The sequence below is a fragment of the Cibotium barometz genome, chromosome 49, assembly GCF_041138505.1.
Source record: "Cibotium barometz isolate CiBa-2024 chromosome 49, ASM4113850v1, whole genome shotgun sequence".
NCBI classification, from domain to species: Eukaryota; Viridiplantae; Streptophyta; class Polypodiopsida; order Cyatheales; family Cibotiaceae; genus Cibotium; species Cibotium barometz.
In genome coordinates, this window is record NC_141094.1 from 17,205,915 (window position 1) to 17,227,083 (window position 21,169).

The 21,169-nt window shown below is 44.9% G+C and overlaps 1 protein-coding gene across 4 annotated transcripts in view; it reads right to left on the reverse strand.

The window, feature by feature from the left end:
* The window catches only part of TPC1 (two-pore channel 1), a 167,549-nt gene that overhangs the window by 80,057 nt on the left and 66,323 nt on the right, over nt 1-21,169 (reverse strand). For all 4 annotated transcript variants that reach the window (XM_086786620.1, XM_086786624.1, XM_086786622.1 and 1 more), the window contains exons 12-13: nt 8,252-8,317; nt 7,801-7,944 (exon numbers count right to left, since the gene is read on the reverse strand). In XM_086786620.1, coding sequence (XP_086642746.1) covers nt 7,801-7,944; nt 8,252-8,317 — 210 coding nt within the window. The remainder of the gene's footprint in view (nt 1-7,800; nt 7,945-8,251; nt 8,318-21,169) is intronic.

A 21,169-nucleotide genomic window follows, 5' to 3' on the forward strand; every position in this document is an offset into this window, starting at 1 on the left:
ACTGCCCACCGTTTCATTTTTTTTCTCCACCCATGGTGCCGGTTTCGATAATGATTTGGGGCTTTTGTTAATTATTCAATCGGTTCAGTCCTTTTTTGGTTGTTTCCGTTGGGCATCGTGGATCGCATTAGACCCACGAAACGGCCATTTCATGGCCTGCGAAACGTTTCGCTCCTTCTGGAAACGCCGATAACTCGTCGTTTCCGTCAGACGGAAACGCATTTCAGCTGGTGCGCTCACGAAACGGCGTTTCACCCCTCCGAAACAGGCAGTTCCATCATTTCACGTAACTATGCTTACTATATCAAAAGGCAGACCATACAACTTGAAAAGGTGCTAAAAAAACTATTGTGTCAATTTGGTTGCCTTCATTGTCACTTTTGTAGGTAAAAATCGTGCCATCTTCGTCAATTTGTCTACCAACACCCAAATAAAAATCATCACTTTTATAGCTAAAAATTGTGCCACCTTCGAATCTTTCTACCACCACCCAGATAGCATCATGCCCTTTGCTAGTCCGTGGGAAACCTACAATGAAGTCCATGGAAATACTCTCCCATTTACCTCTTGGGATCTCTAGAGGATGTAACATACCGGCGTTCAGCCTTATTCCCTTGACATTGATGACACGCTACATAGTCATGAACATACGCCTTCATCTCAGGCCAGTAAACGTTTGTTTTACTAAATCATAGATTTGTTGTACTCCTGGATGACCCGTTGTAGGAGAGTCATGACATTCATACATAATCCTCTTCCTAATCTCAACGTTATCCAATACACAAACCTTCTCCTTTCGGAATATCAATCCATTCTGAATAAGGAACTTACCACCAACCACACTCATGGATGGCATGACTCCTGAATCTCGGTCTAAATCTATGGAGCTCCTTGCCTATACATGCTACTGCCAATACTGAATTAAATGGCTATCGGTCTCACATAGCCCTCTATGCGGGTCATAAAGGTCAGCCCTAATCTCATTGAAGCTCAAAGAGTTTACCTCCCCAATTCTACTCAAGGCATCCGCCACTCTATTCAAGCTACCCTTCCGATATCAAAATCTTGCGTCGGCTCAGCCCATCGTGCCTTCCTCCCCCTCAACTCGAATCTATCAGTTATATGCTTAATCAACTCATGGTCGGTTAGCACAACAAACTTGCTTCCATAAAGATGCTATCGCCAAGTTTTCACGTCGTGTATAACCGCATACAACTCTTTCTCCTAAGTATGGCATCTGACCTTACTTTCAAATGCCACACATCGGCATCTTGGAACAATGCTACGCCTATCACAAAATCATCAAAATCTGTCTCGCCCACAAATGATATGCTAGGATCCGCTAACGCCAATCTTGAGAGCTGGAGTCACCATTTAGTCCCTTCACCAATCTTGATTGGTGTTCTGAGGCAAGCCCATACACAAAATAGAGCCAAGGTGAGAACAAGGAGTTCCCACTTAAGAAAGCTGAAGCACTCACTAGCAAAGTTTGGCCTGAAAGATGGCTATAGAGCATGAGCACCATGGCATTTTATTCATCAAAGTGTCTTATAATGTTTATAAGTTAGTGTGTTCACACATCATTAATGACGGGCTCGACATATTATTAGTTTGGGCATGAATACGTAGATAGAAGGAGACACCTAGAGAAAACTTGGTTTACAAGCTAGGAAAAGTACAAAAGCTTATATTTTGGGCAAGCTCAACTACTTTTAGCAAAAAGGGAAAAGCACAAAAAATATAGAGCTCGTCCACTTTATAAAAGTAGGGAGGGGCCTGTGTTTTCATCAAAAAGTGCTCACACCTACTGGCCGGCAGCAGCTCTCTCCCTCTCCCCTTCCGCGCTTGCCGTAAAGCAGGCACAGCTGGTAAATCTAGCTGTACAGCTGACTGGTGGTGGTTTCCTTGAGCTGGTTGTACAGCAACTGTCTGTTGGTTGTTGGTCGTACAGTCCTGACCATATAGCGCAGCTCTCTCTCTCTCTTCTTCCAATGCTGGCCATACACTGTTCTCTCTCTCTAGTGGCTGCGATTGAGGTAGGCTGTATAGTGGTGAGTTTTCTCGCAATCGGGCTGTGTTCGGGAATGATTATGTGACTGTTTTGGGACAGTTTTGGACAGCTTTTGGTGCTGTTTTCATCTTGGCACTGGATAAATATCTGGCAATGCGATGATAGCTCAAGTGTGCCTAGGACCAAGAGGTCCTTGGTTCAAAACCCCCCTTGGTGCTTCCTCGGCGGCATCGCCTACAGATGGATAAATAAGCGCCTACGGCATAGCCTACGGGTCGATAAATAAGCGCCTACGGGCGGCTGTCTATAGGCAGTGAAATTTGGTAGCTATGGGAGGATCTTGGAACAAAGGCTAGTTGAAAATATATATATACTTATAAAACAATCCATTGACAAACAGTTATTGATTATAGATATCATAACTCAAAATTTCCATCCAATCCTTGTTTCTCAAAAAAAACAGCATCACTCTGGACTCTCCGTTGAGACCAGCTGGTCAGCCAACGAGATCTAGTAAAAGATTACAATAATCATTGGTCCATCATACAATATCTTCCACGACATACGCATGGGTGTCGTAGGCACCGCGAGCCCGTGCATCGCCTAGTCATTCAGAACCCTCCAGGATCCTCCTTAGGTGTCCTGGCACTTCACTCAGGGACACAACAAGAAAGATCCGGGTTGCTTGCCACACATTTGTCCATGCATGATTCGATTTTCATGCCTCTATATATGGGCAAGAGTTTTGCTGATGCGTTGTGGTAAGTCTGCACCCGCACCTTGGTTTCTTGTAAAAGCTTCTATTTGCATAAAGTTGGTTTCTTCTGCTGTGTTTCAAAGCTCTATTTGGTATTTGATGTGTCTATCTATTGTTCCGAGTCCCCATCCGGTTACAGCTCAAAAAGCCTCATCAAGCTTCTCGTTTTCCAAGAGATCGGGCTATTGGACTTGCGTCCTCTACCGCTAAGGAGGTCCGTGAAAGGTACGGTCAACTGTGAATAATCCCTCACCGACTTCTTAAGGACGGTGAATTCCAAAAATGCTCAGAGTTGCCTCACAGTCTAAGGAATCGGCCAATCCAAAACCTTTTGTATCCACTCAAGATCTATGCTCATCCCATATCGATAAATCCATTGTGTCAAGTTCTCTTTTAAACAACTCACACCGTATACTTGGCATACAACTATAAGCCATAGACTGTAGATATTGAAATTCCCAAGGAATCTCCAGTTCCTCGACTACTGATTTTCTGGAGGACTCATCACAAACAGCCCTAGAATCATCGAAAAAATCCACAAACATCCATTGTGAAGATAGGAATCAGATCCATGCAAGGCTTTGTGTAGATTCAAAAAGAAAAAGCAAGTTTCGGCACATGGAGGAAAGTTAATGAAAGCATAAGCAGGTACTAGTGTTTGAAAGTTCAGAAAGGTGCATCTTGTTTGTTTTCCTTAGCCAAAAAAAGAACACACTTGCAAGAAAAAGTATGCACACTGAATTTGTGCATAAGCTGCCCAAAAAAAAAAAGGGTGCCCATGGTCAACCCTTTTTCTTCAACCAAAAACAGCCTTACATGCTTCATTCACGCTCAAATACCCATCTCAGCCCCCAATCTTCCACGTGTGCATGTACCACCACCTGTGTGGCTGTCTATATGGCACTGCGAACGCTATGGGGACATCTGTGCAGATGTACACCCCGATGCGGACAGAGGTGGTACGTCCATGTACAAGTGTCCAGGCGAGGAGAGATTTTGCCGAAAAAAAAAGGAGTGAAAACGGACTGTATTTTGAAGCAAAAAAATAGTCTTTGGTTTTCTTTTCTTCTTCTTTTTCTTGGGGTGTGTGTGTGGGGGGGGGGGGGGGGGGAGGGGGGGGTCAACTACTCTCCGTGTCAGGATTTGCTCCCTTCAAACTAAATCTATGCACATGCAGATTCAGCCCATGTGGAAGCTTGTGAGGTGATCCTTCAACGTCCACAACAAAGCACACCACTTGCTCTTCTTTCACATCCAACCTGAGTCACTGCTCCAGCATGCTTCTGTTCTAGCAGAAGAACCCAGATAAAATCGTAAGACGTGATAGAAGGCACGCAACGAAAAGTGCTTCCCATCATAGCAGCCATTCCAAGAAAGCACTCAATTCAGCGGGTCTGGCTCTTATACCAATGTAAGGATCACGTACCAAGAACCCTCCTCGGATTAGGAAAAACCCATCTCAAACTGGCACCAGTGCTGCAATAGATTCTAGCTTGAGAGACTCACCTCCAAGCCATGGGTTCTCGCCTGGGACTGCCCCGAAGCGAGAGGTCCATATTGCTGAGAGTTAGCCTCGATGTCATGCCTCGGTGTCCCATACCACCAAGACCCACGCCCACCTAGAGCTACTTCTGGCCGTGTGGTCCAACAAACCTGGTAAGCACCTCTACCGTGAGGATTCAAGCCAAGATTCTCTTTATAGTCTAACCCTAGCTATTATTAGCACCAAGCACTATTTTTAAGCTTTTTCTCTCTTCAACCACCAGTATGCCTTCATTTGACCCAAAGCTAATCCATACCTCATCTTTGCTTGCCTTTAGCCTCCTCGGCGGTTCCTATCTGCCCCCAAAGCCCGGCTAAGCCCTAACCCTAATTCCCAGTTAGCTTTTGGCCTTACTCTTAGCCTAAGTTGATCCTAGATTAGTCCATCTCCTTAACCTTAGGTCATCAACCCCTCGCTATTAGTGTTGGGGATGTAACGAGGGTCGTGGCATGAAATATCTCAGGAACAGCAAAGAGCATGATCTACATGGGTGAAAACATGAGTTCACGAATCAATGAGCCCAATAACTGCTCTATATATGATATAATGTGGTTCTCTCCACAAGAAAAGCCAAATCATGTGAATCCACACGGTTTTCTTTTCTTTTGTGAAAACTATTATTTTATCTTATATTGGAGAACCCTCAAAACGAGAGGCTCTCATCAAAGTACATCTGAAAGAAGTGGAAAAACACTTCGTAGTTCTACTAATCGATCTGCTGCAGCTCAAAATTATCATGCAATGAGTGACGTAATGATCAATGGAAGTAAGTATACTTGTCGATCCGAGGTTGTGCAAACACCTCATATTACAATCCAGCCATATTGTCCATATAGCCCAATATCTTGTCAAGCCAAAGGAAAGAGCATATTCCTACAATCTAGAAGGATATCTTCCAAACATCCAGAACATTTTCCCAAATGTGACCCTAGGGAATCTTATTGTCATATGCAAAGATAGACGATTCAAAAACTCTCTTGCGTTAGTGCAAAACCATAGAAAATGAACAGTACTCTCCATTTGATGATTGCACCGCAAACAATTTGGAGCCACAATTTTTTGCTTTGCCAAATACTCTCCTTCCGGGAGCATTCCTATGAGGCATCTCCATAGAAAAACCTTATGTTTTAAAGGCAACTTGCTTTGCCATATATTTCCCAAATTACCTTTCCACCAGCCCAAGGACTTATTTATATGCCACACCCAATGCGCATGTCCCTTTATCCATGGCTTTGGAAGCAGTAATCGATATGCCCTTACCGCTGTCAGCCCATAAAGAGGAAACTGTGTAATATAACCTGGTCAGCTGCATTTTAGAAGCCAATCATCCTATCTTTGCCTAACCAATATACAAGACATATCCCCATGTCCTGCTAGCTCATCAATGATAAGTCTCCATACAGGGTGGTAATGGGCTCCCAAATGCCATCGTCCTTGTTGATTAAGAATTGATGTGACGTTTATAAGCATCCTACGTTTTGCTTTCAACTCTTCTCGTGAGAAGTGCCTTGGTATAGCAAATGCCAAAGACTGATTGAAAATGTACCACACATTCCCTTTCGAGTCATTTATATCATTGGTCCATTGACCATCTCTTTTGTACACGATGTATGGTTTGTTTTTGTCTCTTAGCACACAAGCTTTTGAAAATATGTTTTGACAAGCAACCATTATCTAGTAGATGCTTTTGCCTAGCTCGTATTTGCCATTTTTTCAATTGATACCTTGATTTAGCATTATGCTGAAATGTGAATCCTCTTTTGCCAGGATAATTCACATTCCCTATATCCATTGCTATAGTGTCTCTAATAAATGTTTGCCACTCCACTTTTTCTGTTTCAATCATGTGTGAATTCCCAGATATGTTATCTTGCACCGATCGAGAGTTATTGAAGTCTCCTAACACAAATGTATTTGTCAACCACGGATAGACAACCAACCTTCTCCAGAGTTCTACCCTTTGACATTGTCGGTGCATATACACTTGCAAGTTCATGCATCTGCTCATTCAGCATACATTGCAGCACGATGTATCTACCAAGAGGATGATTATAGGCAAGCATTGGCCTCAAAATTGCCCATATCATTATGCATGTGCCTAAATAATCAGCAGTTCCCGCATAAAATGTAGTAAAACCTCTAAAACAATCTACTTTTCCACCAAAAGCATATCGATTATGTTCTTGCAGGAAAACCACTTCAAGATTTGTCGAAGCAACATAATCCCAAAGAAACCTCCATTTATTAGGATTAGACGAGCCGTGTACACTATATGTTACATATTTACATGGTGTCATGCATGTTGCATATAATTATTTGCTAATACCAGATCCCTCTGTAGCTCTCCATGCATTTGTTGCAAATATTACATCCCTCCCTTCACTCTATTCAACCAATTCATGGATGTCATGTGGTTGATTCGCCCAAGGTGGAGGCCATAGATATTTTATCCCCATGCCTTGCAATCAATGGCTTATTTCTTAAGACCATTGTTTTTCGAGCATTTGGTGTCATCCAACCATCAATAACTTTTATTTGGTTGATTTGTTTGTTTTGCACATTACTTTTACTTTGTTCTTGCTACACTGCTTTCCCTTTATTTTGTGCCATACTTTGTTTCACATTTACCATTAGTATTTGTTCCAGCACTTTTGGTTTCTCCTGCACCAATGGAAGAGGGATTGAGTTCTAAGGGGGTTTCAACTTCAATGTGAGCATTCAAATACAAAAGGCCCGAACTTCTGACATTTAAAATACGACCTAGCAAAAGGAGACCAGTTTATTTCATATGGCTTTCCGTGCGTGCACAAAGAAGCATGGGTCCATGAATCGGTGAGCCCCACAACTCCTCTCCATCTGATATGATGTGGTTCTCTCCACATGAAAAGTGAAATCCTGTGCACCACACACGTGCACATGTGTGCACACAAAGAAACTCATATGCTAAGCTGTCATATGCTAAGCTAAGCTGTTAGGATTCACACATGCACGTGCGTGGCATGCACACAGGGTTTACACGAGACGCACACACAGATACACCAGGTGGGGAAAAAAGACAAACCAAACAAAATAAAAATGAAGAAGTTGGATGATTGAGTGGTCGAAATATGACTTTCCACAACTAGGCAAACTATAGTTGGTAGGCCGCACAATCAAACTCCTGACATCAATCATCCCAATATGTGCATTTACTGGCACCTTTACTACTACCCCATCCAATCTCGCATCACCAGAGGACATGCTAGGGCTCATGCCATTTATTGTTCCATAAAACACAGTCTTACTGTAAAGAAGTTTACACCGGAATACAGTAGTGTGGGCCAAATTTTACTGAATCTAAACACATAACTAGTTCATCAATAATGAATAAATAGAACAAGAAAACACATTTGCATGTGCAACTGCCCGTGCATGTACTGGGTTAAGCAAAACTCAATACACATTATGACATTCCAACAGGTAGGCATTTGTTTTTTGTGGAATACTTACAGTTGTCTCTATAACCACGGCCACTAGGTTCAGTAAAAGCATGCCGAAAATCCCATATTCGAATTTCTTGCTCTTTACAAACTCCTTAAGTTTTGTGCTGAAACTTGAGTCATAACAGCTTGGGAACCTTTCAAACCAAGATGGCTGCAGAAACATCGAAGTGCCAAAAGGCCCATTAAAATTTCAATTCTATTTACAGCATTCCTTTCACTATTTTCTTGTGGCTGCAAATTTTATATTATAAATTTAGATGTCAGAATTCTAGCTCATCCCCCTTAAGGGCTCTGCCTGGATAAGGCAGCCACCCAGGCAAGGGCCGTTGACATATTCCTCCCAACTTTTATGAATGTTAACTGTGAAATTGTTGATGTGAATATGATAAAAGTAATTTATAGGCATCAGAGATGTACCTTTTTGGCTAAAAGAACCAACATCAAAAGTTATCCGTTACCTTAGCCATCTTTGGAAACTTCAAGGATATGTTTTCGCAAAGGTCTTCAAATTCATCCAGGTTGATCTGGAAAAATACAAGAAAGTTAGAGACCCACTTTCTACTAAAGGGAGTTCAAAACCATACTGATTGGTAAAAAAGATTCATACAATGGAAAAATGAAGGTGCTAAGACATGCCACTTGAGTGGGGAGAAAAAAATCTACTCTTGCTAATGCCTTAACACATGTGATGTCACAAACAACCTAGACATATCAGCAATAATGATGCTTTCTAGCACCCAACAAGCACTGTGGCTGCTTTCCATCAAGCATTATAGCTGATTTTGACATCCAAAGCACCCAAAAAGTACTGCTTTTTCGGAATCAAGCAGCACCATGGCTGCTTTTTTAGTGCTAGATTACACCTAAAATGGAAGGGGGGAAGATGAGATGTGAAGCGATTTTTCAAGTACATGTGTTAATGAAGTACTTCAAGATGCTTGAATCCCCTGTAATTCTCCTTACAACAAGGACCTCCACCTCTAGCAGATGATTGGAATTTACAAGAGCTGATTTCATGTGCTTTATAAGTATCGAAGGCATGCATCATGCTAAGATCTCTATCATTATTTTTGCCGATCTTTCCCATGCAAAGCTTTGTTCCTCTCCAAGCTCATTGTCTTGGATCCCAATCAAAAGAACAAGGGGAAGGAGTCCAATATTTGGATAAAGCCACAAATTTATATTCAGTCTGCACATCCACACCTCTGTGTCTGGATTCCAAGTGTAGAATTGCAGTTCCATGCCTGGAATTACGACTTCACAGATGATATCATCATAAATCCATACCAAGAAAATCTCATCCATAGCCGCCACATGTTGTCAGTAGGACAGGAATTCACTTGTTATTATCTGTTAAAACATTGAGCATCTTCTCACCACATGCATGCACCCGACCCTAGGGGAATCAAGTCATATTGGCATATATGCTATGAGTAGTGTCACATGTGAACATCCCTTTGGGTTTTTCCCCTTGGATATTAGGTGTGAAAGGACACCACTCATTTATTGTATTTTGATATTGTGGAGTCAAGCCCCATGCTCCACACACTTTTGTATCCTGTCTTCTTTGAGCATCAATCACCATCTCTCTCTCTCTCTCTCTCTCTCTCTCTCTCTCTCTCTCTCTCTCTCACCATGGAAGATATTGAGGATATCCGCCATCGACCGATGAGAGACATCTTTGGATAGTGATGTGTATGATGCTTACCTTTGTTGCTAGAGTTTTCCTCCCAGATGTTATCCATTAGGAGCTCCTAGTACCGTACTTTTCCTCATAGTTGTTTTAGTTTCAGTTAGTTGTTTAGTTGTTTTTAGCTTTTCTTACACAGACATTGTATCAGATCCACCAATTGTTGTAACCTTTTTGGTCTCATAGGTCATTTTGGCCTTCTGAAGACGTTAATATATCATTTCATTTCATTTCTCTCTCTCTCTCTCTCTCTCTCTCTCTCTCTCTCTCTCTCTCTCTCGCTCGACAGTGCTTGCTGTTGTGCATCTCTGTGTCTTTGTTTTCTGTGCAACCCTAACCTAACACTGGTATCAGAGCTGGGTTGCAACCCTTTGGTCATGCAGTTCCCGACGCCCGGCTTCCAGTGATCTTCTGTCTGTCATTGATTGTGGTTTTCCGTCATTACCTAGTCCATCCGTCCGCTGCGGAATTCCATCCATCGCCTGCAAGTTTTCGGCTGCACTCCGTGCCGCCTGTCCTCCAGCCAGCTCGTGTTCCACCACCCATTTCAACCACCATCTTGGGCAGCAGTAGTGGGGAGGGCTCCACCACCACCCCACCCACTGGCAGCACTCACACCAAAGGAGGAGGCCCCGAGCGGCGCTAAGGCCCACTTTGGGCTTACATGCCAACTACTGGAGATCTGCAAATTTTGGGGGCTTCCTTCCGTCGCCGTATCGGTTCCATCCAGCCGGTCCCCGTCTGCCGCCGCCGCCTCCATCAACGTCGCCGTGACTCCCATTGCATGCAGTGCCCGTCGCCGTCTCCTGCAACACCCGCCTTAGCTGCCATAGTTTGCAGGTTCTATCACAGCAGTGTCAACTCCTGCAGAGCAGCCCATCAGCAGCTCGCGCCGGTTCAACCGTCTGCTCCACCGGCAACAAGAGAAGCTCCCGCCCGTTTCGTCTGCAGCGTCACAATACCAACCTGCACCTCCCACCATTGCATGCCAATAGCAAATAGTTTGCAAAAATCAGGGTTTCAACTTTACATGTAACTGATTTTTGGTTGAATCTATGGGGCTTTTGTAAATTTATTGCTTCATTGCAAAAATCAAGGGCAGGCAGCAATGCAAGTTCTCAAGCTCTTTCTTGAGAAATGCAACACTGGCCTCATTCTCTGCATGATACATGGTTTCAAGTACATCCCAAGCTTGCCGTGAGGTCCTGCAAGACCGAATATGCGGTATGATTGATCGCTTTACTGACAAAGCAATCAAAGCCATCGCTGGGGCATCGCGAGTATCCTATCTCTTTTTCTCCTGTGAGGGAGGAGTGGGAACTGTAGCTTGTTGAGCACCATGGCTAGGTGTGTTAGGTGCTATGTCAATAGGGTGTATATCTTCACCTGATACATAACCCCATAATCCTTTTAGCCACAAGTAGATTTCGGACCTTGAAACTCCATAGGGAGTAATTACAACCATCCAATTTGTCCTCTTGGGACAAAACCCTGAATATATTGGTCGTATTTCCAGCCATGTGCTGAAATCTCTTGCAAGACAGATGCAAACACGTGCAACCAAAGATGCTGTAAAAAGCACCTCTGCAGGCAAAATCCCAAACGCACCGGAGTGCAATGCGAAGCAACCACAAAGTCTTGTGCAAATGTTTTGCCCCAAATACAAGGTTGCAGATACGTAATGCTGAAAATGCCCAAATTTTTGAGCACCAATGGGCTGATTTATTTGTCAATTGCACATAATTTACAGAAGCCCCAAAAATCTGTGTACCAATGAGCTTTAATTGTGCAATTAAGCACTGATTTAAAAAAGCCCCAAAATTATGTGTCCTGTAACTGCAATTGTGCAAATTTTGATCACTCTTATGAAGATCCAGCATCTTCGGGAGCAGCTGCTCAATATTGATGAGATCATTTCCGAAAAGGAATTGGTTTCCAAGACACTATCATCTTTGCCACAAACCTACTTGAACTTCCACACATCGCTCACTCTATCTATGCGGGGAAACTTGGAACCAATCTTGTTTGAAGAGTTGGTTGGTTTGATACTTCAGGAGGAGAAGAATCGGAAGAGCAAATCTTCCAGCATGCGTGGTGATGGAGCTTTTTCTGCCCAAGACAAGTGCAAGGGAGAAGCCAAACATAGTTGTCAGCCAATCGTCGCTGATTCGGGACAACCTTCACAAAAGGCTAAAAATGATGCAAGCAAGTCCAAGAAAAAGGACAAATGTCACTACTACAAGAAGCCAGGTCATTACTTGAATGAGTGCAAGAAAAGGCTTGCAAAGGAGAAGAAAAAGAAAAGCATCATGGCTATAGATTCTTCTTCATCATCTGCAAGGAAAGATGATGCATCAGTAAATCTTGTGCAGGATAAGTGGACTTTCCTTACTTGTAGTTATGATGCATCATTGGAGCATATGTCTCTCAATGTCAATGAAAGACACGACACATGGTACTTTGACAGTGGTGCTTCTAAACACATTACCTCACGAAGGGATTTGTTTAAGAAGTTTATGGTTGCCCCTGAAGGCAAGCAGGTAACATGTGCAAACAATTCTTCTTATCCAATTCAGGGTGTTGGTGAGGTGATCCTCACAACAGCAGATGGTGCAGAATTATATCTTCCATATATATTGTATGTGCCAGGGATTCAAAAGAACTTGCTATCCGTCTCCTCTTTTGCTAAAAGAGGATATGCAGTTAACTTTGAGGAGGACAACAGATGCATAGTGAAAGACCGTGAAGGTGGATATTTCTAGCACATTGCACCATTGCACCATGGGTTATATCATCTTGACAGGTTTGACAAGAGAGAGCATGATGCTCATGTGATTACCACTCTTACACCTGCCATGCATGAGGCAGAATTGTGGCATGCCAGGTTTGGGCATGTGAATTATGGTAGTTTGATGCTATTGCAAAGGCATAAAATGGTACAGGATATGCCTCATGTAGATAGAGCTACCACCAAAACATGTATGTGAAGGGTGCATATTGGGTAAGATGTACAGAAATGCATTCCCAAAAGATGGATCAACAAGGGTTGTCCGGATATTACAGCTTGTGCGCAGTGATGTGTGTGGTCCTTGGCGAACACCATCTTTTGGAAAGCATCTATACTTTGTAACCTTTATCGATGACTACTCCAGGTTTGCTTGGGTGTATCCCTTGAAGGCAAAATCTGATATATTTGCATGTTTTCAGCATTTTGTGGCACAAGCTAAAAATCAAATAGGTTGCAAAGTGCAGACCCTCCATACACATCGAGAGGGGGAATAAATGTCCATTGCTTTTCAAAGCATTTATGGCAGAAAAAGGCATAAAGCATCAATGCATGATGCCATATTCTCCTCAGCAAAATGGTGTTGCTAAGAGAAAAAACACGTCTTTGATGGAAATGGCTAGATGCATGGTTAAAAGCAAAGGATTGCCTCACAAATTCTGGATGGAGGCAATAATGTGTGCTACACATGTGTTGAATAGATGCCCTACCAAAGCATTGAAAATCATAACGCTATATGAGGCCTAGCACGAAAGGAAACCTAAATTTGATCACTTTAGAGTTTTTGGATGTATAGCATATGCACATGTACCTCAACAGTCAAGTGGTAAGCTTGATGACAAAGCAGCTAAGTGCATATTTGCATATTTGTGGGTTATAGCAGTGGCAGTAAAGGCTACTGTCTCTTTAATCCTTCCACACAAAGGATTTTGGACAGCAGAGATGTTGTATTTGCTGAAAATTCAGACCAGCCATTCGCTGAATGTCTTGGACAACCACCTTCGGGCCCACATAACATGTTTGAAGGACTTCTCCCATTGGGAATTGATGGCTCAAAAGATCAGCCATCAACATTGCCTAATGGACAACATTTGGGTACTCAAAATCAGCCCATGAATGAGCTCATTACACCTCAAAATGTGGATGAAGTAGTAGAGCAACATTTGGGTACTCAAAATCAGCCCATCCGTACTTTACAGGAGAGCAAACTTTCAGCACAACTTGGTAGCAGGACACGGGCTAGCTCACGTAATGCAAGAGAACAGGCAGATGTTGCTTGCATGAGTACACTTTGTGATGCAGATGAGCTAGATGCATTTGAAGAGGCTCATGAGGATGAGCATTGGATGCAAGCCATGCAAAATGAGATTGATTCTATCCATAAAAACAGCACTTGGGATTTGGTAGACTTGCCTGCTGGAAAGAAGCCCATTGGCACAAAGTGGGTCTACAAGTTAAAAAGAAAATCTGATGGTACCATTGTCAGGTACAAGGCTAGGCTAGTAGCCAAAGGATATGCCCAGCAAAAAGGCATTGATTATGATGAGACTTTCGTACCTACTTCTCATATGGCCACAGTTAGATGCGTTGTTGCATTGGCTGCCCATCATGGATGGAATGTGCATCAGTTGGACATAAAATCAGCTTTTTTCAATGGGGATTTGTAGGAAGAAGTGTATGTAAATCAGCCCATTGGTTTTGTGATGCATGGTCATGAAAACAAAGTATGAAAGCTTCGAAAAGCACTTTATGGTCTCAAACAAGCTCCTCGAGCTTGGTATGAGAAGATACATACTTATTTGACCACACAGGGATTTCGCAATACTCCAACGGAGAGCACCCTCTATGTGAAAGAGGATCATGACACTTCGATTATGCTCATTCTTTATGTGGATGACATGTTGCTAACTGGGAATGATATGGATAAAATTTCAGCATTCAAAGCTGAATTGCAAACGTCATTTAAGATGACAAATTTGGAATTGTTGCATTATTATTTGGGCAAACAATTTATACGGACAGATGTTGGCATTTATGTACACCAATCAAAGTACATTCAAAAGCTATTGCACAAATTTGGGTTTCAAGATTGTAAGCCCATCTCTACTCCGATGGAGCCAGGGCTAAAAACGAGCATGTATGATGTTGGAGAGCCTTTTGATATGAGTGTTTACAACCAAGCAGTGGGCTATCTCATATACTCATGCAACACACGCCCGGATATTCAGTTTGGGGTTTCCCAGTGTAGCAAATTTATTCACAGCCCAAGTACAAAGCATTGGCAGGCAATGAAGCGGATCTTCCGCTATCTTCAGGGCTCCATGGATCTTGCGTTGGTATATCCCAGGGGGGAGCAACTTGCAGTTACATGCTTACAGTGATTTGGACTAGGTGGGTGACTATGATACACGGCAATCCACCAGTGGAAATTGTTTCTATTTCGGGCATTCATGCATATCATGGCTGAGCAAAAAGCAGCCCACTGTTGCCACATCTACTTGTGAGGCCGAGTACAGGGCAGCCTTTATAGCCACAGTAGATTGTGTATGGCTAAGGAGATTGATGATTATGGTGGTGGGTGTCAGCAGACACCCACCACCATACTCACTGACAGTCAGAGTGATATAGCCGTGGCACGAAACCCAGTGTTTCATGCACGTACTAAGCACATAGAGATCCATTATCACTATGTCATGGAGAGAATTCATGCAGGGGAGATCTCATTGTCTTACTGCTCTACACAGGACAATGTTGCAGATCTGTTCACGAAGGCGTTGCCTTGAGAGAAGTTTGAAGCTTTCCCCAATGCTTTAGGCTTACTCTCCTACATAGAGTGATCTGCTGCAAACCTCGTACAGGTTCACATTGCCACTACAAGGGGGATCTATTGGCATATATGCTATGAGTAGTGCCACATGTGAACATGAGCTAACCAAGGGCACTTTTCTCCCTTTGGGTTTTTCCCCTTGGATATTAGGTGTGAAAGGACACCACTCATTTATTGTATTTTGATATTGTGGAGTCAGCCCCCATGCTCCACACACTTTTGTATCCTATCTTCTTTGAGCATCAATCACCGTCTCTCTCTCTCTCTCTCTCTCTCTCTCTCTCTCTCTCTCGTGCTTGCTGATGTGCATCTCTGTGTGTGTCTGTTTTCTGTGCATCGTCAACATTAAGAATGTTAGAAAAAGTTTAATGCAAGAGCAGGGTGTACAGACATTAACAGTGCAGGACAGTTCGCACACAATAGAAATGGCAACCCCTCCACACAACACGCGCAACACAAAGAGGGGGGGATGTTTGCAAAACTGAAAACCGTTATGCAAAAAAATGGGAAACCAAAATAGTACAGTCCCTCACTCCAAAACTGCATACCGGCATGATGGCAATTAAAGACATCCTCACCCAGTGGCACACATACTTCAGATGCATTGCAGGACAAATATGCTCATGTACAGGCTGAAGTGGAGCATATGAAAAGGCTTCTCAAAGCCAAGGAAGATGAGCTAATTTTTTTGAACAAAGTCCCCCAAATCAAGAAGTATGTGGAGGCCAAGAAGGCCGAATCTATGGTAGACACTACTTTTGAATATATGGCAAATGAGCTTGGTATCAAGCCAAGAGAAATAGGTCTTTCTTACCTCATCCGCAAGGGTGATGTTAAAGAAGGTGATGCAAGTGAGTGATGTTTCAAGAACCCAATGGGTTTGAATGCAAGGGTCTAGCCTCTCGAAAGCTCAAGTCACTGTGCATAAGGAAGTGTTGGATCAGCAGCTATGGAGGCTTCTGTGCTACAGTCATCCTGACTATGACACTGATGGAGAGAGAGAGAGAGAGAGAGAGAGAGAGAGAGAGAGAGAGAGAGAAGGAAAGAAAGCTGTATTTAACGTCTACTAGAGGCCAAGCTCGACCTATGAGACAAGTCAATGTACAACTGTCAATGTCTTTTGGATGTCCAGAAAAAAAAAGGACAAAATGAACATGAAATAAACTATGAAAGTACTGAGCTAGTGGGGGGCTGTGATGGATGGAGCACTATTGCTAAAGGCTCAGTATGCAACCTATATGCGTAGGGTATACAAGAATGCAATGCAAATCTGTCTAGCTCCAACCAGTACCATAATGGGGGTGTAATATGAGATACATAGGCGATGGCGAGGCAAAAATACCTCGGAGCATGATCTCCGGGTGTGAGTGTAAGTGAGCTAGTCGCTCCTGGATATGGTGCTGATGTCGAGCCCGTATCTCTGTGATCTCCCTCTGATGTAGTCTCTCGGAGTCCGTATCTCTGTGATCTCCCTCTGATGTAGTCTCTCGGAGTCTGGTAGCCTGGTGCTCTCCGTCTCCGTTTGGCTCGGAGGTCCGCAGCGCTGAAGTGTAACCCCCTCCTGTGTTAGGGTAGGCACTGGGATAGATCTCTAGAAGAAATCAGTGAGCTGGAGCTGTCGCCCACCTCTCCCTGTGGTATTAGTCCATAGCAGTGTCTCTCTGTGGCGCTGTGTCTCTAGCAAGAACTGGCCAAATCTGCGCTGGTTTGCAGACTCCATGATCTGACGGAGTGAGGGATGTCCACTGAAGATGGTGGTGTATCTCTCTCTAATGACACTATATGCTCTCCATCTACATACATAATGTTCCTCACTCTCAACCTCCTCCTGGCATAGTCTGCATATCCTCTCTGCTCCAGGGATCCGTGCTGCCATACCTGCCTCAATCTCAAGCTGGTGCGATGACACTCTGAGCTGGCCAATCGCCACTCGGGCACTGTGAGGCATGTACACATCCATGTATCCAGGTCTCTGTATGAATCCATCCGCTGAGATATGCATAAACTAATCTCTGTAGTATAGCATCTTCGGCGGTAGAGGCTGACTGGGTGTAATCTAAGTCTCTTGAGTGTATCGCTACCATAAATCCTGCCATAAATCGTAGCCATAAATCTTGCCGAAGGACTCTGTTCCTCTCACTGTGAGAGAGCTGAATGTGTGGTGCATGTATATCATACTGGAAAGGTGGCAGGTGATCTATGTCAAGACCATGCTGAGTGAGCCACTGTCTCATCTGTGAATACCATGATCTCCTATCTCCACTCTCTGCGAGCTGCCTGGATGCCTCAAAAGCTCTATGTGAGAGTCAATCTGATGGCATATCTCTGATCCTCTGTATGAAGCAGATCATCTGGAAGAGGGCCTCTACTAGCATAGGAGGTGCAGCAAACTCCATCTGGGAAATGTTATGTGGGACGGAGGGTTTGCTGCGGATCATCCGTGAGAGCATGAGAATCTGAGGCCTCTCTATCTGAGACCATGTGGAGGTGGAGAGCCCAAGTGCCCATACTGCTGCAGCATACATCAAAGCAGGGGTGACTAGTGTGTCAAACAACCACCCCTTCGTGCGGGGCTCCTGGAAGTGTGCCTGGTGACACTGTCTCTCTAGCATGGCCAGAGCTGCATACCCTCGTGTGAGTCTATCCCTGGCTGCCTGTGCCATAGTAAATATTCCTAGCGGAGTCGTAAATGTAATCCCCAGGTCCACATATGAGTCTACCACCTCTACCTGTCCTCCTGCTAGTGTGAAGATGGCCTGTCGTCGAACCGGCCCTGAGGTGTGGAAAATCATGGCCTTGGTCTTCCCAAGGTTCACTGTAAGCCCCCTCTGTGTGTGCAGAAGTCGTCGAGTGCATGGAGATGGTGCTGTAGTCCCATCTGCGACTCAGAGACCAGAATAATATCATCTGCATATAGTGTGGACTGTGGTACCTGAGATGTCTACCCCGTCCCCACCACCGTGACCAATGAAGTCAGCCACCACATCGATGTACAGCCCAAATAGTGTAAGAGAGAGTGGGCATCCTTGCTTCACACCTATGGTGCTAGCAATAGCATCAGATAGCCCCCCGTTGCATCGTATGCGCTCGAGGACTTGCTCATATAAAGCATAGATGCCCCAAACCATCTCTGATGGGATCCCCAATGACTGTAGGCGCTAGAAGAGTCTCTCTCGTGGCACCGTGTCAAATGATTTGCGGAAATCCACAAAGCAGCAGTATAATCTCTTCTCCCGCGCCCTAGCCTGGTCAATCAAACATCTCAAAGTGAATATATGGTCAATAGTGGAGAAAGCTCGTCGGAATCCAGCCTGCCTTGGTGCTCGCAATCCCTCCTTCTCTGCATATGAGCTCAACTCTACCTCGAGCACTGCACCATAAAGTTTGGCCAATGTATGACCAATCATGATAGTCCTGTAGTTGCTAGGGTCTAGCATGTCTCCCGCTTTGTCGAGAGGCACGATGGTGTGCATAGTCCACTCAGCTGGTAGGCCCTCCACTAGTGCCCTATTAAAGAGATGAGCAACAAAGGGTCCAAGTGTGTCAGCTGAATAAATAAGATGCTCACTCTGTATACCTATGTGGTCACTTGATCTCCCATGTTGTAACCGGCGGATAGCTCTCTCTACCATCGAGGCGGTAAAGAAAGTAGAGGTGGTAGGGCGGGACTCCTGTGGCTGTGGTATGGGCGGCTGCTGAGGGATATAGTAGAGGCTCTTTGCATATGTGTGCCATGTGTGTGATCCTCAATCGGGGTACGAGGGCAAGGCTCTCTCATCCTGCGCCATGCACTGGTTGCATCTCTATTCATGAGGCTCTTTGCATATGTGTGCCATGTGTGTGATCCTCAATCGGGGTACGAGGGCGAGGCTCTCTCATCCTGCGCCATGCACTGGCTGCATCTCCCATGTTGTAACCGGCGGATAGCTCTCTCTACCATCGAGGCGGTAAAGAAAGTAGAGGTGGTAGGGCGGGACTCCTGTGGCTGTGGTATGGGCGGCTGCTGAGGGATATAGTAGAGGCTCTTTGCATATGTGTGCCATGTGTGTGATCCTCAATCGGGGTACGAGGGCGAGGCTCTCTCATCCTGCGCCATGCACTGGCTGCATCTCTGTTCATGATGAGTAGGTGGTATATATCCCAGTACTGTGCCTCCTCATATGCACCCCTCTTACGGCGTGTGAGGGTCCTCATCTATCGGCTTGCCTGTCTGTTTAATGGTCCCCAGTGCTCTCTGGGCACGGAGGTGTCTATATAGCTCTCTGCACTCATCATCATACCACCGATTCTGGGGCATGCTCCCAGATCTATCTGTGTGTATGATGGGGGAAGCTACGGGTGGCGGCCGTATGTAGTAGAGATGACAACTAGGTGGTGAGTGTGTCTAGAGGTGACAGGGGATCCATCTGGAGTAGCCCGTCATATACATGATGCTCATATATGTCTGCCAAGTCATGGGTGAAGTAGAAAGTTGTATGCGATGCCTATGTGGGCTGTGTGGGTGCTGGTGTGGAGCTCGCCAGTGACAGTAAGAGGTACGTGTGATCCGCACCAATAGGACAAGGGGGAATGGTGAAAGATGTCACTGCTTGTGTGGTCTCCATGGACCCCATGATGTAGTCCACTGTGCCCCCCCCCCCCCCCCCCCCCCCCCAAATCGTGGAAAGCATGTCAGTGCTCTTGAATCCTGCCACCGTCTCATCCCGTTATAAATAACGACATGGTGTCGCGCTCCCACCTCAAGTAAGTGATGACCATATCTAGTGTTATCCGGCCCCATGTCTTCTGACACCCTGCAAGCTCCCGTGCCCTCCACCTCTAGTGTGTGCATCACCTCGGGGTGCTCAAAATCATAAATGTCACACTGTTGGCTCTGTGTCCGTGCATTGAAGTCCCCCATAAGGAGGACTTCCCCCAGGTTGGAGTAGTGTATGATCTCATCTGAAAGGGCTACATATGGTGACTCTCCCAATGGCCCTGTGTCCTCCTCCTCCCCTCTACTCTCCTCCTTTGTTGTCAAGGCATATCTAGATCCTCTAGGAGAGGAGTAGCATAGAGCAATGTATAACACCCTGTTTGCCGAGAGCTACAGTCTGATCCACATGTATCTAGCCTCCTGGTCACGTGCTACCATCTGTAGGCGCTCCTGTAGCTCTCGCTTGAAGAGTATCGCTATACCTCCAAATCCTCTCGATGTGCTCTGCTGTGTGGTCCCCCTGTATGTAAAGTTTAAACTCCCACTGATAGCCCTCTACTTTGGGTAGACCCCTCTCTGGGTTCTGGTGCGTCTCTGTAAGTAGTATGATGTCCCGTCCCTCCATGACCTCCTCCATCCTCCCAAGATGTGTCCAAAGTGCTCCATTGCAGTTCCGAACTGCTATGTGTATCTGTGAATATGGATCCTCCATAGCCGATGTCCCATAGGCTGCCTGGCGCTAATCCGTGGCCTTGCCATCGATGATGACACGGCCATCGCGATAGAATGCTCTCTTGCCCTCTTTCCGGGCCTGTAGGACTCTCGGCATGCATGTTTTCTTGTGTTCTATCTACATCCTTGTAAGGTCGTCATCCAAATAGATGGGATCTCCCTGTAATCCTCAAAGAATCACCCTCTTCCTTCCTCATGAAGGTGACCCTCTCTATCTCTCTTGCAAACTGTAGGTTGAGGGCTCGCTTGCGTGTTGAGTCTTTCCCGGCTCTCCATGCTTTGGTGAAGAGGAGAGGGTCCTCTTCACTGTAGCTAGGCTTCGTGCATAGAAGCTTTCCATCTTTCTCGGGAGTGGAGTCGGGTGTCTCGGCTATACCTGTGACTCGCATGTTGAGGCAGCGGGCCTGCCTCATCCTCTCCTCTTCAATGGTGGTGTGAATGATTTGGTGTTCTTCCCTTTGAGTCTCCTCCCTCACTTCTTTACGGATGTTCTTCTTCACCACTTCAACCTGTCCTGACTGCTTGGCTTTGAGTTTTCCCTCCATGTCCTTTGTGATCTCCTTGGAGATCTCTTCTTTGATGGCCGTGAGAGTGTTCTCATTGATCTCCCCTTCTTCCTTCTCGGTGTTCTTGACGGCTACCAGTT